Source organism: Mixophyes fleayi, chromosome 2 (assembly GCF_038048845.1).
Source record: "Mixophyes fleayi isolate aMixFle1 chromosome 2, aMixFle1.hap1, whole genome shotgun sequence".
Lineage (NCBI taxonomy): Eukaryota > Metazoa > Chordata > Amphibia > Anura > Limnodynastidae > Mixophyes > Mixophyes fleayi.
In genome coordinates this window covers 189,757,896-189,779,168 of record NC_134403.1, presented here as the reverse complement: position 1 = coordinate 189,779,168, position 21,273 = coordinate 189,757,896, and the positions used below count along the sequence as shown (strand labels likewise).

Genomic DNA, 21,273 nt, shown 5'->3' with positions numbered 1-21,273 from the left:
ATCGGCGACAGCTGAATCCGGGATTTTTGCCTGCTCTCTCGGGAGTCCGGGAGAACTCCCAAAAATTCGGGAGTCTCCCGGACATTCCGGGAGAGTAGGCAACTATGACAATACTCATCTCTGCATCATGAGACTACAAGGTGGTGCACACTGTATAAACTTTACAGGCCTGATTCATTAAGGAAAGCAAAGCTAAAAAAAGGAGTAACTTTGCACCTTGGCAAAACCATGTTGCATTGGAGGGAGAGGTAAATTTAAATGTGAGGACAGATTTATAGTTGGGATAGGGCATGTCCTAGATCAAGTTTAAATTTCAGTGTAAAATAAAGCCATCAATTATTTGTGTGCCACATGAAAAAGCAGGCAGTATTTTCCTTATTTGCAAAGTAATAAACTAATTTGCTTGCAGCCCTTGCATTGTAACATGGATTGTACAGGAGAAAACTTACTTCTTCTTTTTGCCTTAATGACTCAGGCCGTAAAAGTAAAGCATTGCCCTCCAAGCAGTGTAATGAAAATTATTACGAAGAGAAATTCTATATAGTAATCCTGATTTAGATACAAAAGCATCCTAAACAGATTGGGAATATATCATACCACCAGATGTCATCACATCATATTCCATATTTGGCCCTTAAGGATGCAGATTGAAACACCTTGTACCATATTCTTACTTAATATTTGTGTAATAGGTGGCCATACCACACTACAGCACTCGCATGTTTAATAAAAGGTGTGGGCCAATTTAATCTAACAGGCTTTTGTCAGTTCATTATTGAAGCATTACTCATTTAAAACTAAAAGAGTTGTTAAGGCTGTCCTGTTTAAAATCTATATAAATCTATCTGCTCAACCCTTTATGTGGAATTTGCTGCACATTTCAAAATTGAAATAGCTGGGAAATATTTGCAGTTTAGCTACATGGTTCAGATTTTATTTGAAAGTGCACAAATAACATTTATACACACATTTACAATGAAAATTGGCAAAAATGGTTGAAAACAGTGTGTCAGTGATGTCTGAACTGAATGCTGGCTGTAGCTGTAATGTAACTTTCTGTTTCTCTACTTGGTGTTGCCTGTTGTAGTCCTATCCTAGTTTGTTTCCTTCTTCATATAATCAAAAACCTATAAGCCATAGGGGCCGAGAATAGCGCGGCGTCAGCAATTTTACCATGAGTACGGTAAAACTGCGCATAATTACCCTTAATACGGTAATTTTCAGCAGTGGATTTTTACTCGCGGCTCCCTGAGCTGCGAGATGAAATCCAGGTTAAAATGACCGTATTAATGGTAATACTGTTAACGCCGCGCTATTTGCGGCAGAGTTGAATTGGCCCCATAGTGGTTAGGACCGAGCTGGTGAAGTTTTTAGCTTATTATATAATAGCCATATTATATATTGCTGCGTTTTATATTTCAGAACAGTTTTAAGCAATTTTGCAGCATTGTAAATATTGCAATTACATATGTTTGTTTTTTTTCCATCTTTAATGTAATCTAGAGACGAGGCTGAGAGATTCTTACAGCTGACTGCAGCCACAGCATTGCTGTATATAGAGGTGTGATGATGAATTTAAAAAATCGTTATGGGAGCATTTATGAAAACTGTGACAAACTGGCACTGTTGCCCTTTTCAGATTTTAACTATCATTTTTCTAGTGAAATTTAGAAAATTAAACCTCCTAATGTGCTGGGCAGCGGCACCTCCTTTTCCTTTTGCATTGGTTTTCATAAATGTCTGTGCCCCAAGCAGCGGTGGCTCAGCGTTTACCTGCGGGACGTCACTTCCTTTCTGTCCCGGCCGCCAAGGCAACGGCTGGGATGCTCTGTTACTTGAACGCCCGGCATGACAGGTATCCGGACGCGTGTGTAAACTGTCCCAGTTAATTAATGGCCTTAACTGACCCCTCTGTGTATATAAGGCTTGGCCTCCCTGCTGGTTATAATGTTTTTCTGTTGCATTCCTTACCTGACCTGCTCTGTTCTGTGTTCTGTAAACTCTTTGATTGACCTCCTGTTGTGACCCCTGGTTTGTTATTTGGATTTTGATCGTCCTGACCTTTTGGCCCTGTTACTTGGATTCTCCTGCTCTCTGCCAGCCCTGACCCTTTGCCTGTTTCTGACCACTCTATCCTCTATAGACCCCTGACTTTGGCCTGCTACTGACTATCCACTACCATCCTGTCTACCGCCTATTATCCCCTTGCTACGGTATTGCACATAAGCTTACATTACGCTACAGTTAAGACCTGGGACATCCAAGTACCTGTGAGTGCGACAAGCACTATGGGAAAGACTGCTGCTATAGCTGCTAGCCCTAAAAGTCACCCCACGGATTCTTTGAATTGTGTTAAATACTACTTTGTGTCAGGACAGTATGTAAACCTTTCATCTGTTAATTACACCAAAATACGTGTACTTCCTGTTGTGTGTATGATATTTTATAGTACTTTGAAATTAATGTAAATGTAGTAGCAATCTAGTTCTTGGGGAGGAAATTTCAGGGGAAAAGTGTATGAAACATACATCAAAAATTATGCACGGATCAATCATTGAAAACTTCTTTTCCAGCACCAACCGTCCTGACTGACGTGCAGCCGGAATCCAAGGTCATGCAAGAAGAGATTTTCGGACCACTACTTCCTATCCTAACAGTAAAAAATGTGGATGAAGCCATTCAGTTTATAAACCAGCGAGAAAAACCACTTGCCCTTTATGTATTTTCAAATAACAAAAAGGTACTTAAAAACTTAAGCCATTATATAGAATACTATTTGGGAATTCTGTTGTTACTATGTTTCTCTGACCGGATCAACAAATGTGTTACATTCCTCGCAGCTAATTAAGTGACTGTCAAGAGTCTTGAGTTAATTTGTGTTCTCATAAAATAGTGATACAATTGAAATCAAAATCAACTTCGTTTCTTGATAAGACGACACAGAATCTGCAATCGGAATCAGAATGAGGTACTGTCTATAGAATTGTGTAGACTCATGCCTCAGGGCATGGGTTTAAACTATTCAGCTGGTGACACACTATACAGTATTGCCAGTGATAACCGTTAATTGACTTGATATTCCAGTGTGTGTAACACTAAAATAAGCCTGGTGCCTGATCAATCAGATTATTATGGGGTATCTTGGTGAATGTAGTTGAAAAGAGGACAACTGTTGGCCTGTGTGTTCACCTTTTGAGTGCACTAAAACTGCGATGAATTTTCATTTTTACATCCAATTGGGCCACATATCCTTGTGGCGAAACTGGACACTAATATTGTTATTAATCTGTGTGTGTGTGTGTGACAGGTTCAGCCTGTGTATGGTCTGCATTATACATGTTGACCTATTAATACAATGTAATCTTTTAATGTCTGAATATTTCAGATCATAAAAAAGATGATTTCACAGACATCAAGTGGAGGAGTAACTGCAAATGATGTTTTTATGCACTTCTCAGTTGCAGAATTACCATTTGGAGGTGTTGGTGAGTATTTTTAAGAGAAACAGGGCTATGACTGATTCTGCATGGTGCAACAAGCATATAGATTGTACATGTGGTAAAGAAATAAAATGTAAACACTAGTTACAATGAAAGCAAGATCTTCTTTCTCATTCATACTATGGACACACTGAGGTATAGAGTACTTCAGTCCAAATGCCCACAGTAGCAGGGCTTTTTGTACCTGCCAGAGCAGCTTCTTTTTTCTTATTTATTTTGTTTTCTTTGGGCAAATATTTTATCTTTCTTCTATGGAACACCCGCTCAACCATAGCAATGGTGGGTGCACTGAGCAGGCAGTGGAGGTACAGTGATTGGCGCCTTCTCATGCTGCCTCTCCACTTCCAGCATTGCATTGTCTCCAGCCTGGACCAGGTCACTTCTGACACAGGTAGTTACCGGGATCCCCATGCCTGCATCTATTGGACACCGCAATTGTACAGATCACAATTTAGAGGTGCAGCGACAAGATAGATGGCTCCCTGTAGAAGGTGATAAGTTTTATTCTCTGCGGTCAGCCTCCAGTGCCGGGTTCTGCGTGGAAGGGTCTTTAAGCAGCGAGGAACCTGCGGTCCGGTTTACCCCCGCTTCACACAAAAGGTCCTTCGACTAATGTGACAAAGGGTGAAAAAACAATCTGTCTCTTTTGACTCTTGAACAGTGAATTGTTCATGTTTTCTGACTCGTAAAAGTGTCCTAAATATTTAGTACCCGTCGAATGGCACACACAATATTCTCCATTCCCTGCGCACTAACTGGATCCTTTTCGGTGAATGAAGTTGTCTTTGGAACAGAGGCTTCCCACTTCTCCCTTCTCCTGGGAGGAAAGTTCCGGCAAGAGTGTAAAATGCGACGGTTGCTGGCACTTCTGAGTTTTGGATGTGGATGCAGAATCCAAGATGAGACTTACACCAGACCATGTACTTTTGAGTCCACACTGACATGTCAGATGCAGCAGAGGAGAGTGACCTGATATCCAGAAGGAATATAACATTTTTCCGTGGACCCAGATAAAGAAGCATAGGAGAGTGGATAGCTGCTCAGCTCTCTACTGGCGATGAGCTGTAGAGAGAGAGCTCTATCGCCAACTGAGGCCAAGGACGTTGCCTCAGCAGGAGCCCCCATTGGCGAACTAAGACACTGGTCCTCCGTCACACACGCCGTATATAGTGCGTCCTGGCCAGACTGTGCGCATGGTAACTTAGCATGGAGCAGGCAAATGCCTTTGCCGCTGTACCTCCTCCAAATTGAGTCCAGGAAGCGTTCTCCTTCCCAGACATAATATAGTGTGAGTTAAGCAAAGGACAATAAAAAGAAAAACTTCCTTTTGCAGTGCACAGCCTAGGAAGGGTGTGGATCTGCAATAAAGAAACTGCCCAGCCCAGGTAGTTTAGTAAAATTAGTGAAAGAGAAGAAAAAAAACCACAGACCTCTAACAAGCTTACCACCCCCAATTAGACTCGCCTAGGAATAGAGTCTAAAGTAAAGGAGGCTGGATCTGCTGTCGAGTCAAATATGGCTGCTGCTCCCACGCTGGGTCTGTGTTTCTACAAGTTTTGTCATGCTTCCAAGTGTGGGAAGCCTGCCAAGGAGGAGGTGCTGTCCAGGGATTGCACCTCCCCCTATAGCCCAGCAATGCAAGGAGGCTGCCGTCTCTTGGACTCCGTGATTCCCTCCTAAAGCCTAATGAGAGGACCCCACCTTACTTGGAGGAAAGAGCTGTGGCTCTTTCCTGTAAGTCTCCCTTTTGAAACACAAAACAAGCATCACATTTTTGAAGCACAAAACGAAGACAGTCCCTAGGACCAAGCCTTCTTTCCAACCCAAGGTCATTTCTAGGTTCCACCTGAACCAGGATATAGTGGTTTCGGCCTTGCATCAGGGAAGATCCCAGGATGATGAGGGCTCTCTCCATTCTTTAGATGTAGTCAGGGCTTTCAATTTATGCCACGAAGACTAAGTAGGTGCGTCAGACAGGGGACCTTCTGGTTCTCTGACACCCAAAAGCAGAATATTGGCAGGTGGATTATGTCGGTAGTCTGCCAGGCTTACATAGGGACAGGTCATCCGGTCCGGAAAATGTGAGGGCTCATTCTGCTAGGTCTGTGGGTGCTTCCTGGGTGGCACGGCACAGTGCTTCTGCTGTGCAGGGCACCCACCTGATCTTCAGAGCACACATTTACGAGATTCTACAGGCTTAACGCCTTTGCATCCAGAGATGCTTGTTTTTGGATTAAGGTGCTGTGCATTGCATCATTGCATGAACCCTCCTTTATGGATATCCTTGGGATGTACCCAGTACATGGTACTGACATTCTTCTACACTGCAGGGTATTTCAGATGATTTGTTCTTGACTTTATTGCTATAGAAAAGCCCTTTGTGGACCTCCCAAAGAAGCGACTCCCCCAAAGCAGTAGTTTGCAACTCTGCAGTTGGCAGTCGGTGAGCGTTAGCTGGCCAATTAACACCAATAGGAGAGATCAGTAATAGCAGGTTACTGATGATAAGGGGAACATGAACACGATCGGTCTTGGGATTTTTATTGATTTTTCTTTGTTACTTTTATGTTTAGGTGTTTCAACATTGTCATTTTCTTAAATCCTTCTCTCTAGGCCATTTTGTATTATATCTCTAATGTGCACCTGTTTTTCATATTTATTTTTTCTAGGAAACAGTGGCATGGGTGCCTATCATGGCAAACACTCATTTGATACGTTTTCTCACAAACGTGCTTGTCTCATCAAGTCTTTAGCTATGGAAGGTGTAAACAAGCTGAGGTACCCCCCTTTCAGCCAGAAGAAGGTGGATTGGGCCAAGTTTCTGTTGATGGGCAAGCTGAACAAGAAAAAGCTGGCTCTTGTGCTCCTGCCTCTAATTGCTGTGGTAGCAGCGGTCATTTTAAAGGTGATTTAATATTTAATTTAATGGTAAATAACCATAGGTTTGATCACTTTGTGCATAGTGTTCTATTCATACATTTGAGCAACATGCTAATTACTAATAAAGCCTATTCCATTGACATTGGGGTTGAAAGCATATATGCTAGTGCTGTAAACCCCTTTCAAACAAATGTAATATTGCTTTGTCTGTCTCTGCCCCCAGCCATCAGGCATTCCTCTTATATGGCATGGAAAATAGTTACAGGTTTAATGTTTACCCAGTGGTGGTATGCCTTTAAAAGTGCACACAGTGCTACCTATTCTAGGTTTAATGGGCTCAATACTCCCCCTAACAACGCCCTATTACCCAAATGTACATATATTATTTCTTTTGCTGGTTGATTCCTTACCATAGTAAGTTAACATGCCCAGGCCCGTCTACTGCGACAATATATTAATTCCAAGAACTGTTAAAATTCACAAAGGGCATCTGATTTATATGAAATGAGGAGGTGCTGGTGTCTATTTTACTTTATCTTCTTCTTCAGTCAGTTTTCTACCTATTTGTCACAAAAGGTGTCATATCTGTAGATCTATGGAATGAATGTCTTTCTTTGGCTGTAAAACAAGGTGCCACATCTCGCTTCTATTGAGACTATTAATACCCCTGTATCCTAATAACTAAGGGCTGACCACAATACATCCCCAAACTCCTACACCTTCTACTTCCCTTTGGATTAGAGGAATCCTGTTGCTCTGTTGTAGATAAAGTGGAGCAGGTAATATTTATATCGGAACATTGTTTTGGCTGATAACATCTATATATTTATGGCTGATTTAAATTTATTTTCACTGTTTTCAGATTTTATTTTTATGAGGATGACCGTATTTATATTTCCCTTTCTAGAATACAACCTTTTATACTTTATTAATTTGCCATTTTGGGTTTTCTCAGAAATACCGTTGGCAACTGGCAGGCAGAGGGCTACAGCTAGCGTTGGCATTTCAGAGACTGTTTTAAACAAGAGCAGATGCAGATGACAGAGCATCGTCACACTTACAGTAAGGTATGCAGTGCCCAACATGTGGGAGCATGCCCAATTAAACAAAAGTATCACTAACTTTCTATTTCTCAATCAGTACCCACACATTCTGCAGTGTATATACCACAAACTTTTGTACGCTTTTTATATCTGGAATTTTGGCGGTTTAGGAACGGACTCCTTTGTAAGTCTGGGAGCTTTGGGAATGCTGGGATCCTTTGCTCATTCAGTTAATTGGAAATAATGACTGACTCCTTTTAAGCACCTGTATTGCAACAATACTAGTAGATATTAAACCTCTCCATTAAGCAGTTTCTTATGGAACACTATTAGAAAAAAATTCATGTATTTTTTTTTTTTTTTTTTGCCTGCATGTTCTGTTCTTTTGGAAATTGTGAATAACTGGAACAACAGAAGTGAGGTGCAAGAGTGCTATGCTAAGCTTCAATTGGAGTACATTGAGATGCCATATTGGAGGCATGAACTTATATCCTAAGCACAAACTCGCTGCCTAGGTGCCATGCTTGACTCGGGCTATGGGAACAATGCGCAATTCTGTTACATGCATGTAAGAAATCTCTCCGGCATAGGCACATATCTTCCGCAAGGCATTGAAAGAACTTTAGGATTCATGCAATTTTAATGTCCAGCAAACTCGAGTGGCTTCTCCAGGTACTTATTTGTTTATAAAAAAAAAACAAAAACAGACGGCCCTTATCTCACTATGTGGTTTATCATGTAAAAAATATTGTTATTTTTCTCCATGCATGCGACTTGCTAGACATAATTCTTAAAGGCTGAAATAGAAGGGGAATATGATTGTTTCCAATTTTTAACAATCGGCGCTTTAGCTGATGCTACTATTGAGAGATCAGTTATTTGTCTTTGTACACTAAAATCCAGAGTAGGTCAAGAGAGTACAAAACACCAGAGATCTTTCAGTGTCTGTTACTCTAGCATTGAATTGATGGAGTGTCCTAAGAAGATCCTATTCGAGGGCAAATACTCCAGATATGATACATAGCTTCCCTGTGGCCACACTCTCACCAGCATTTTGGCTAACTGACCAAAGTCTATCTACAGGGGTATAATACGATCTGTAGTTGATTTTATATGGATGTGGACTCTGGCAGTCAAGCATGACATCAATTAATAGACTATACAGGAATAACATCATACCTTTCCTCAACAGAGACTTCACACCGATACCATAGTACTGAGGGGAGCGACATGAATGTTTCATCTGTAAAAAGTAGACAAACAGATTTGTAAAGAAAGGAAACTTCTGCTGAGTATCATCCAGCGATGCCCTGAGTTTCTGGCCAGATCATTGCCAACATTAATATCTGCCTGCATCCAAATCTAAAGTGGGGGGCCTGACATGCCCGGAGAGAAATCTGGGTTGTCACAGTTCGGGTCATGGGTGAGGTCACAGACGAAAGCTTGAATTGAGTCTTACAGGAGTCCCAGATATTTAAAGAGAATTTGGGGCAAAGGAGATAGATTGATGTGATGGAGGGCTGGTTCCTGGTTTTAGGTAATCCCCCACAGAGATGCAAGAATGTTTAAGCTGAGGAAGTGCTTTTCAATATTCGGCCACAGAATTGCGTCATAGGAGGAGAAGGTAGCCATTATTTGGCTCGGATTTGAGGCTAGATAACAGCTTTAAATCAGAAAATCCCCATCCATCTCGTTTCTTTTTTTTTTTTGGGTATGGAAATATGTTCTTGGGGGTTTGCTGCTCTCTGTATATAAACTTGAGAAATGCCGACTGAAGCTCCCTGATGACCAGGTTTGGGACCGTAACAGGGAGGGTTTGAAAGAGATAAAATGAAAGTTGTTGTTGTTGTGAGTGCTATGACCCTGCCCATCCACAAGATGTTAAACTTTTTCCAGGATATCAAAACTGGTTGCTTTAAGTTTTGTTAGTACCGGTATATGGTGAGGGCTTAGAGGGAGAGGGTTGTGGGTTTGGGGAGGCGGAGGAGGAGGGGGGGGGGGGTATTCCTAGTATTGGTACTCAAATGAAGACCCCAAATACGTTCGCTTTTGTTTCTGCCACTTTATTCCTACAATCCATTTGGAATGTAGCAGCTATACTGCTTTTCCTTGCCAGTTGTTCTTATACTGCGGCTCTGCTCAGCCAGTCTCTACATTTGTTGCTAGTACTATACAGAATCTGATATAAAATCCTTCTATGAACACAAACGGCAATTAACAAAACTGTACCAATGTACATATCTTCCCTTGTCTTAAAATAGCTCCTACCTTGATCCCTCTGCTCAAGATCTACTCTTCCCATTCACACTCATTACCTGCTACGAGAGATAAAGATCATAGATCTGAAGGTAAATTATCTACGCATGCATCGGCATGCTCATCAGGATTTTCAGTCGTTGGTGAAATCGTTGAAGAAATTGCATTTGAAGTAAGATTGCATAGGTGTGTACCCAGCTTTACATTCATTCTCTTCCTACAGTCAAACATTCTGCTGACCCACAAACCTTGCCATGTGCCTGGATTATATAACCCGACTGTGGGCCTTAAGCTGGGTAAACACTACAGAATTTTCCAACCAATGTGTTATCTACAACGATTTTACAAACGACTGAAAAAAAAGTCCAGATAAACATGTTCGTATCAACCTCCAATATTGTAAATTTGCAAGCAGGGCCCTATTAGTTGTTTGTCTGTTTAACACCCAGTCTTATTATTGTGTTTCCAATAGTAAAGTTCTGCTGAGTGTGTTTGCACTGTGTAAATAAATGTTAATAATAAGCCGCATTAAAAGACCATTCCTTGAAGTAAATAAACTCCTGCTCCATATATGAAAATTGCTTGTCTATCTGCATGTACAATGCACAAGCAGGGACATATGGTCAGTGTTCACATGAAAATGAATATAGTATTGTAGGCACAATAATATAATGTGCTTAAAACCTAATTAGTTTTAAACTCTAATTTACAAATGTTCCCTTCCATATTGTATTAAGTTGCTCCATTTGTTTTAGTTGCTAGCTCCTGTGTGCGTCCTCCATAATTTTTTCTTTTTTTTTTTCTTTTTGCTTGTCTTACTACTTTTATGTCTGCTTACTACTGCATAAAACTTTATTAGTTTTGTTTGGAAAAAAATATAAGTGGTATCCTTGAGAAGACCTGCTTATTGTTGTGCAAAATTAACTTTAATAATAATGATCCATATCTATTCTAGTACCAGCTAGATGGATGTTTGTGAGCTTTTTTTTCTACTATAGACTGAGAGGCTGCTTTGAGGATGATAACCTCCTGTAAATATAAATTTTATGACAAACAATTGACCCCCAGATCCACCAAATCAATAATAATTATTATTATTGTCCTGACCAAAGCACTTCATTGCAGACATATACTGTACATTAGTATGTAAGCCCAAATGTGCATGGTGAAAGTTGCAGTGCCTGAATTTGTGCTCTGGACTAGCCCTGAATCATACGTATAGCACTGAAGTTGGCCTGTGTTATGAATGCACAGAAATAAATTAAGCAATGCCCATTTTGGGGAGCTTGTTCTGGTTCTGTGTAAACATATGCTGCCAACATGTCGGACAAGTATGTCTCCTAATTTAGTCAACTAGAAGGACTATAATGACAAAAGTTGTAGATGTCTGTTGGCTATACACATGATCACATAAACTAAACGGCTTAATTGTTGCCACCTGGTTTGGAAGTGGCAGTATGGGTTCGGCTAACGGTTATTAGATAAGCTTTCAAAACCAGGCTAATAGAGGTCTTCACCTTTAGCAACCGCCTTTCCCGTAGAACTGAACTGGTTCGGAGGTACTTTTATGCCCCCAGGACTTAACTCTAAGGTAGTAAAAGCTTCTCAGAATAACCATAGCGCAAGATGGAAGATAACCTGAATACAGAAAGCAATTACCAGAGACAGGCTAAAGAACGTATTTTAGCAGCAAGCAGGATAACCAGAAGACAGACTAAAGGTCAGGGCAGATTGTATACAGTAATCCAATAAACAGGCAGAGGTCAGGGGCAATCAGTGTTCAAGCAGGGTCAAGGTCATAGCCCACAACAGGAATCTGGTCAGAAGCAGAGTATCCACAGGATAGAACAGGACAGAGCTGCTCAGCAATTGAGCAGCACGCAGATGCTATAACCGGCAGGGAGGCTAAGCCCTCCCTGCCTAAATACTTAGTGACCAATCAGGAACCAGACTCTTACAATACCATAATGAGCCTCAGATGTGGCCTAATAATAATAAAAACAAAACAAAACCCTGCACGCGCCTGGCTGCCACACTTGCCGGGATGAGGCGCTAATTACCTAAGCGTCCTGGCCGTTGCCATGGTAGGGATGAGGAGGGCAGAAGTCATGTTCCAGCTGTTGCCATGACTGCCAGGATGCAGCCCTGGGACACAGAAAGCGAGCTGTGCGGCTCGTGCCAGTAAGACAAGACAATAGATGCCCTAGTATCCACACCTGAATTGAGAACATACCAACTCCATCCTACTTCCCTTAACCCATCTCCCAGCTTTTTTCCAAACCACTCACTCTAAATTACCTTAATCATTCTCTGTCATATTGTAATATTTCCAAACCCTTACAAGACTTGTCTCATGCAGTAGACCCCATATGGAACTACTTTAAACAAGCTCCAAACCTTCAAAATGTCATCTCATTTCTTCCTTAAAGGCTACAACAAAACATTTTAATTTACGTTTTCTCTTCACACAATCCTCATTTGTCTACCCATAACTTATGTGTAATTTGACCCATTCACTTTTGAAAATTGTAAATGCTCTTGGGATAGGCCTAGGCAGGATCCACTTTCTAAATGAAAGTAAATGAGTCCCAGGTTTGCGTGGGTTTCCTCCGGGTGCTCCGGTTTCCTCCCACAATCCAAAAACATACTAGTAGGTTAATTGGTTGCTATCAAATGGACCCTAATCCCTCTCTGTCTGTGTGTGTATGAATGTTGGGGAATTTAGACTGTAAGCTCCAATGGGGCAGAGACTGATGTGAGTGAGTTCTCTGTACAGCGCTGCAGAATTAGTGGCGCTATATAAATAAATGATGAGTATAAGAGAATCGTCTAGTTTTATAATTCCTAAATGCACTAGACTAGGGTTTAACAAATCCCTGGTGCCATGCCTAGCCTACTAGAAAATACACCCTGACAACTAGAGCAGAGTACTGAACCAAACTCAGTGATTGCCAGCAGCATAGATGTAGAAATCCCCCCCCCCCCCCCCCGTATATTTGTAAAATTCTGTTTTAGCTAGGTGCAACCTCATCCCAAAATTCCACATGCTCCTCAACCATTTTCCATAAGGCCCTGGATTGTATGTGCACTGTTTTTAAATGCCTTCTAGTGCCAATATTACTGTCAACAAAGGGTACAGTTCTTGACAAAACTAACATTAGAAGTGAATGATCACCACTTTAACTAGGGCTCAGCAAATTACAATCAATACAGATTTCTCCATCTCTCAAGTTACATCTAGCCTCCTCCCTTCTGCTCCAGTTACTACACAACTCCCAAAACCAAATTTTAAATGCAGCCCTTTATACGAAACCCACCAACACTGGTTCTGTTTACATTGCTGACCTTATTGCTATACATAATATTGCTTTTCTCCCATCTTATGACCTCCTCTGTTAAGCCTTCAAAACTACTTTTCATCCTGCATCTCCTTTTTGGAACTAACTTACAGATCAGAAACACTCCCTACCTTGCTCATTAGATACCTTCTAGCTTGTATTTGAATGTCACTTTCTATAAGGATGTTGATTATAATTTATGTATAGATTATATTACAAAGTGTCTACAGCACCATGAGATAGTTAATTTAACAGTTTATTTTCAAAGAACAATAATTTCTATTTGAATAATTAATTCGAAGCACAAAAAAGCAGAATCTGACTATTCACTTGATAGGAGATGGCACTTTCTGGACAGCACTGGCAAGAATCAACTATGAAGACTCCTATGACTTTCAGATGAAGACAATTAGAATTTATTGAACAACTTAGAATGTTCTTTATATGGCCAGTTTCCTGAATGTTTATTTAGATACTTCTACTTCATTGAATGATAATAATTCTCATCTATCACAACAGCCAAGATAACGTGCAGTCAGCAACCCTTCCTTAGTAGAACTATAGAGACTATAGAGCTAAATGTGTGCAGCTTGCATCAATATCTGGATGCGTTGCATCTGACTTCTGTGGTTGGGGAACATTATTGCCTAAGACATCCTCTAAATGCTTTCTATAGAATGCAGTAGTGCACACTGGATACATTTATATTTTACAATTGTAATCCCACACAGTAAACCTTGCAAATACCTCCTGTGAAATTACAGTAGCTTTTTTTTTTTTTTTTTTTTTTTTAATTCTGCTTCTACCTTAATGCGTCCAGTTGTAGAGGTTTAAGTGTAAATAAAGCCACCATTAGACATTACTATCTGCTACCCTAAGTGTATTATTTAGCTCAATAAATTATACTTGACACAATCTGTATTATCTGTTAATCCTAGTCCAATAAAATGTCAGCTGTGTATTAGAGTGGAACTTCTCTATCTGGTATCACTCTATAGACTAGTCTAGGAGACTGGGTTTCATTAGCAAATCTACTTAATATAGAGATTGTTCGGTTCACACACACACAGGCTGATGACCCAATGATGTCATTGAAGGTTTGAAACTGAATAACACACCAGCTATGGTTTGCTACTTGCCTTTTTAATATGCCTCACCTTTGTAATGGAAGTGGGTATTGGGCCATGAATATTTTTTTTTAGGTAAGCTGCAGTGCTAAATTATGGTAAGCCTGAATTTTTTTGGGTAGAGAGACCTCTGAAGGCCTTAACTGTATTGGAGGTGCACAATAATTTCAAACAATTCCTTCTTAAAATCAAATGTATATTTTGTTTTCCAGATGTTCTAAAAGTGGGAGATGAATATGACACGTCTGAGACACCTGTTCCTGTTTGTATCTAATTCTGAGTCTATGCATTGTATAAAGCATTAATTTGTTTTTTTTAAGTGAAACTATTTTCTGCTGCAGTATAAAACTAAAGCCTTTAGGAACCCTGGGTTTAACATGTCTTCCGAATATCCTCCTCTCCATCTGAAAGAATGTGGTTGACTGCAATGATCATCATATTTACTATAATGTTTTTTAATCTTTTTATTAAGTGCAATGTAACATGGCAGAAGCAATTTCCACCTTTGTTTAAATGATACAATAGTCATTTACTTTGTAGTAACTGACATGTACTATGTACTGTGGGTATATTGTTCCATTTTTGCACCCTTCCCCTTCAGTTATTAGCATTAATCTTTTCTGTCCCTTCATTTAAAGCAGAATTTTAGGGTTGTGTGTGTGATACAGACATTTTGAATGTATCATTGTCTAGGCATCATCTACAGTAGTTCTAGACATGCTAGCCAGGCACATAATGATTCTAACTGCCCATTTGGTCATTTTATACTAAATTGTCTGGGAATTGGAGTTTATAGTCCTAAACCCATTGCCAATTCTGATCAACATCTCATACCAAACGGTAATCAGTACTGTTGGAAAGTGCAGTCCGATGACTACAATCTAACAGTGTGTTGCAGTCATTGTTCTGCTGCACTAATTACGTCCCACAGAGTCCCTGTAGTGGGCTCTGTCTGTTGCAGAATTCCCTCTTAGCAGGTATGTGGGCTACCTAATAGGGAAACATTCTTAGCCCTCACCATGTAGGTGATGACCAACCTTCTGCAGATTTCTCGGACAAGCATTCCCTTGGCAATCATCTCCATGCTGTAGTTCTTACCACTATTACTCTTCTTTACAGTTGTGTGATTGGCTTTATAAGACAGGGGGAGAGCTTACCATTGCACCATAGACATGTCTGTCAAAGGACAGATGTAAAATCTGATTTGCAGCAATGCAGACATCCCTTTTACTGAATTGGAGCTGCCAATGGAGATTCCTTGCTAGCCCTATTTCCTACAGGCTCCAGGACAAAAGTTAATCACAGGAAACATTTGAATGTCAGAACAGTTCTGGTTAACTAGAAAGTGATTTAAAAAGGTGCTCAGGTTATATTGCCTTATTTCAATAAAAGTTCTTGCCTCTGAGTTTAATAAACCTACCTTATTAGCAATAATGTATATTGCAGTAGACATTTAGGTGTGTATCTTTACTTCCATTACATTATATACTAATAGAAATATATGTACATATTGTCTATTACACAAATACTTTGCTTTTAGCTGAAAATGCTCAATAAAACACTCATTTACCATGGATAAATAAAAGCCTGTAAAATGTGTAGTATTTCTGTTCCTTCGTATATACCACTATAAACCTCTATTTGAAATATCTACGTAAAGTGCATAGTTTACTTGATTAGGAGGTCTAAGAAAATGTTATTGGTGTGTCATGTTTGAGTGAGAACTACCTATTTTATATTTTATTGCATTACGACTTTTAAAACATAGTTTGCATCTTCAATATATAAATACAACTAGTTTCTAAAAAAAAAATCATATTTGCACTATTACAATGACCTATATAATATTTTGTTACTTGTCTCAATGTATTTCAAGTAATACAAAATTGTTAACCTTAATTGAATGTAAATGCTTTTTTGTTTTGTTTTTAATACCTCTATACTTGGATATGTTCTATTGCAGTGTAATTTCAATGATCACAAAGTGTTATCTTTACATTTACAAATAAAGGTTTATCACACAGGTAGGTGGTGCACTGTTTATTCATTTGTGGTACGTAATGTGTGATAGTGTATACTGCTAGACAGCACTAGCAAGGGGTCCGTGATCCAAATAACTTTTTTTTTGGTTCGTTTTTAATCAGTGTTGAGTGTTTCTGTAAATGATTCACATCACCCAGTTTAGATAAGTAGAGAAAACCTGGCAGCGTAGTCACAGCTGCTTACCATTCATCAAATCCATGAGAATCTTAGCTAGAGGGGAAAAAAAGACCAGAGCCAAATATTGTCTTATGTTATTTGTTAAACAATAAATCCAAATACAGTACATCCATATTCATGTTTTATGTTTGAGAATTGTAATGTCAAATATTCTATAAACATGCCTACTGTTCTCTAACAAGGCTTCTATAACAAGAATGTCTATATACACACACACGTGTATATATATAAAATAAATATATGCATACATGTGTACATTTTGCTCAACCCAACTCTGTTTTCATTGTGTGGCTAAACAATAGAGATCTGTATTATTGCTATTTAATACACACACATTTTTTTTTCTCACGCAAAATGCCTTGCTGAATAATTAAACGAGTCCACAATTAATACACTACACCATCTGTACCCACCCCAAACATCTTGTTTGTAGAGAATGCTCTTATTATAGGATAGCTTAGGGTGAATCACATATTTTCAATACACGATTCAATCTAATCTCTCATAAACAGAAAATTGCAATCATGATGATCTATGTAATTCAGTTGGATGTTTAGAATTTATTTGAATCTTTGTCCACTCACACACATGATATGAAGTGTATGTATTATATGACCAAATATCTATGTGAGTGATCTGATGGTGTTATTTAAAGCTTTGGTGGCTCATTGGAAGTCATTAACTATTTAAAGATTTGGTGGTAATTAACGCGCTTAGCCTGGCTAGGCCAGGCTAAGTGAGTTAATGAAACAAGATCTTCCCCAAGTGAGACATGGCTGCTGTGCACCAATCGTATAGAGGCATACTGGACTGTTAATACAGGCATTACAGATCCATAAAGAAAACCTTCATTTCACATTTTATTATATTGCAATTTACTTCAGGACACTTGTCGAAGTCATATAATTGGATGAACAAAAGTATATTGGTTAATATTGTTTTAATGTGCGATTGCGATCAGTATGCCACGTAACACATGGCATGGCGCGATCACACGGTAAAATACGCACACTCGCACTCTCACATTTAGTTATTTATATATTTCATATTATAAAGGTTCCAGGTTCTGTGCAGAAAAACAAAAGGGTGTATGTGAATGGTATGCATAAAGACAAGAGTTTATTTACTGTTTAGAAGAGACCGATAAGAGAAAAGTTTGTATACTGTTGAAAAGAGACAGAGATGTTGTTCAGGTGTGTTTGACGAGGCACGGTTAAAAGGTGACCTGAAAACAAAGGTTCTGTTCTAAGGGTGAACAGGATATAAAGAAACCTTTGTGTGAGTGGCGTTCTGTTCTAACAAAGAGCAGGGGAAAAAAGAGATGTCACAGAGTATACATGGCAGGTATACTCGAAGCAAAAATAACAGGTTTTCGCGGCATTCCCAATAGTAAAGCTTACTGATAGTATCTGTAAGCAGTGCGATCGGACCGCATGGTTGATTTTGCAGCAATGATTGTGACTTGGGAGAGGTGGGAGGAAATACGCTGCAACCACTGATGATCGTGATGGGTATCAGGTGCTAACCGTTTAAAGTACTCAAACTAGGAAAGGCAGGGTATTGCGAAGTTGGTACTTGTCTGATCCCAGTTGTGTTAGGTTGTTTCCCCATTGGGTACGTGTTGTTGGAGAGGCAGGGTATCGAGGAGCTGATATCCCTGTGGTCCGCATAGATATTGCAGTGTTACTCAGTGAAGTGGAGTTGAGGGGGACGCACCTATGGAAATCGTCCACGGCCAAGAAGAGATGGCCAATTGTGTGCTGCCTAAGGAATGGCCGGTTGTTGCAGCAAAGTATGTTATGCATAATAAATATAGTGCGTACGCAACGTCGTACTGCGACAAATGGGTCAAGATGACCCGGGAGTGTGTGAAACATTTCCCAAACAGGTAGTTTCAAGTCAGAGGTGTTAAATAATGTTTGAGATAAAGTGCGGTTGATTAAATCAACAAAACGAGAATTGAGCATGATGACTGTTTAAAATTGTGGCAACATGAAGGGTACACGTGGCAAGGGAGCGCATGCTCAGTGGAAGTAGGCGTGGCACAAAGCGCGCGCACAACGGAAGTGAGCGTTGCAAAGCGTGGAGAACCGAGCGCATGCGCGTCCTTGCCGCCAAATGCAGTTGGGGTGGTAAGTACAGCAGATACCAAAAATGATAAAAATGTAATGAGTAATTTGTATGATGTCTTAAGTTATGATGAGAGTAATGTTTTAGAAGAAGAAAATGTACTGACCGTCATTTCAGCCATTGCCCATGCCAGTAACATACAAGAAGCAGTACACGGACAAGGAAAGGGAGCGGTTCCACCAGCAGGGGCAGCGGCTGAAATCGTTGAGAATAATATAGAAATTAATAGAAAGGGGGAAATTCATTATACTGCAACAGCAATTCCAGAAACTAGTTCAGAATATAGTGATTTGGTAGGTTTGCATCCTGTCCGCACAATAGCAGTTCCCAATGGGAAGGCGGACAGAGATGGTGTAGTTCCCATAAAACATGTAGCAATGCATTTTCCATGGACTAGGACTGAAATGTTTTTTTCAATTATGTCTGATTTCCCTGATCCTAGAAAAGATTTGGCCAATTGTCACAAATGTATTAGACATTTAGGTAATGCACATGAGCCTACTAATAAAGATTGGCGAGTGGTGTTTAGGGCCTGTCTTCCTCTCGATACTGATATACAAAAGTTCATTAAGGATTGTATGTTGGAGGAGGATAAATCCTTAACCGAGGATAATAATCAGGAAAACATTAGACGTATAATTTCACAGTTGGCTATATATTTTCCAGTGATAGTGGACTTGGGAAAAATTTTCACTATCCAACAAAAAGGTAGTGAGATTACAGCTGACTATTTCGCTAGGGCTCTAGCAGCTATGACTAAGTACACAGGGATAACAGATATAAAGGAAAATGTGTAATATAGGGAAGTAACTGTTGCAGTACTAATGGATGTCTCAGGGAGGATCTAAAGACCAGGGTACAAACCTCTTTTCCTAATTGGAGAGGTCTCACGGTAAATGAAATTAGAGAGTCTGCTGTGGAACATGATAAAAACATGTAAAAGGGAAAAAGCGCAGAGTGATAGGCTAATGATGGTGAGTATCCAGGCTTTAGAAAGATTATGTTCACAATCTCAGATTTATAAAAACAACTATAAGGGACGAAAGAAACAGAAATCTTTGAAGTGTTTTAACTGCCTTATGAATGGACATTTGGAAAGATTGCAAAGAAAATATTAGAGCGAAAGCTAGAAAATTAGGACCAGACAAGGCGAATGCTAATCAATGGTAAGTATCAGTGTGCATGTTTAGAAAGAAACTGATTTAAAAGTATACCTTGTTGTTATTGTTTGTTTCTTATGTTGTCGAATGTTTGCTTTCATGATCGCTGGCTGATGGTAAGGAATGAAAATGTTTGTTTCATTTGTAGGTTAAAAATAACTATCTTTTTTTTCTTTTTCATAGATACAGAAAAACGAAAGAAATATAGACTTGGTGATTAAAGGGTGGGATGGAGAAGTGAAAAAATTACTCTTGATAGACTAATTAACAATGGATCATTGTAACACACTTTTTTTTAGGCTGCAGTGGCTCATGATAATTTGTTTGGCTGAGAGTCATTATTCAAAAATGAAATATGTACAATGTTTCACCATGTAATCTCTGCTGCCCTATGCCAAATTGCTACAGACTGGAAACAGCCCAAGGCTCCAACCCTACAGACAATTATTGGCAGGATTTGGTATGTTTATCAAATGGAATACATGACATGCATAATCCGTAATACCTCTAAGTCATTCACCAAGGTTTGGGCGCCGTGGACCTCATACTTCCAAATCCAAACCCCTTTTTTCATGTGATTCTACAACATCACTCCATCTGGATCCTTTCTTCCCTATTCCATCCCTCCCATCTCTTCTCTTTCTTTATCTTCCCCCATATTCTACTACACTCTTTCCTCTCTTACTCTTAGGCGGTCCTCCACGCCGCCCCACCCGCACCCCCCCTCCTTACTCTTCTCAGTCTTACTTCTTTTTCTAAAATTGTTGCTTTTTTGGAAAAATTGGGTCAACATCCTTACTAATACGCTTTCCTAACAAGACGCTGTATATTATAATACATATGTATTCTTCAGATGTTTATGACACAGTGCTGTACAGAATGTTACTTTTGGTTGACCCTTGCAAAAATAAAATCTTTAAAAAAAAAATGAAGTATGTACATACTTTGCTCTAAATGTCGTTTTATGTATTTCAGATAGAAACACCTGTGAGATATTAAGTATGAGTCACCAAGAGTTAATTTTTCACTTCTCTATTATAAGCTAGGAAGTCTGTCACAAAAGTAGTTATGGTGATACAGAGTTCCATATGAGCTAACGACGGACGACACTGGATGGCACAGTTGACGTAAGACTCCCTAGTTAAGTATGGGGAGGGATCATAGTTTAGCGAATAGCTAAGGGGATTAGTGGAATCAATACAGCCATTTTCCCATAGTGTCCAATCCAGCTGTCATGTTTGCTGTAAAATCTCCTTTTCTGCCTGTTGTCAAATCCTTGTATTCTTATTATTCGTTGCTCTCCTATTTCTCATTTCTTTACATCTCTGGTAGTATCTCTTCTCTTGTATAGAGATACAACAAGACTTAGACATGGGGCTAGATTTACTAAGCTGCGGGTTTGAAAAAGTGGGGATGTTGCCTATAGCAACAATTCAGATTCTAGCTTTCATTTATTTAGTACCTTCTACAAAAAATGCTAAAATGTGATTGGTTGCCATAGGCAATATCCCCACTTTTTCAAACCCGCAGCTTAGTAAATCTAGCCCAAGGTCTCATTCATGGGGCGAAGACATTTGTGACATCAGACGGAGTCAGGGATACACACACTAGATTGACAT

General features: G+C 39.6%; 1 protein-coding gene across 3 annotated transcripts in view; it reads left to right on the top strand.

Annotated features, from left to right (window-relative positions):
• ALDH3A2 (aldehyde dehydrogenase 3 family member A2) overlaps positions 1-20,589 on the top strand; it is a 34,415-nt gene extending 13,826 nt beyond the window's left edge. Inside the window, exons 8-13 of one of the 3 annotated variants that reach the window (XR_012688042.1) lie at positions 2,574-2,740; positions 3,386-3,485; positions 6,170-6,405; positions 7,336-7,447; positions 14,357-16,168; positions 19,838-20,589. Coding sequence is in view for 2 of the 3 variants with exons in the window: in XM_075195157.1 (XP_075051258.1) it covers positions 2,574-2,740; positions 3,386-3,485; positions 6,170-6,405; positions 7,336-7,401 (569 nt within the window). In the remaining variant the exon portion in view is untranslated. Of the gene's footprint in view, positions 1-2,573; positions 2,741-3,385; positions 3,486-6,169; positions 6,406-7,335; positions 7,448-14,356; positions 16,632-19,837 lie in introns of those variants that run through there. The other 2 variants (XM_075195157.1, XM_075195158.1) reach the window with 2 other exon arrangements.
• The last annotated feature ends 684 nt before the right edge of the window (positions 20,590-21,273 follow it).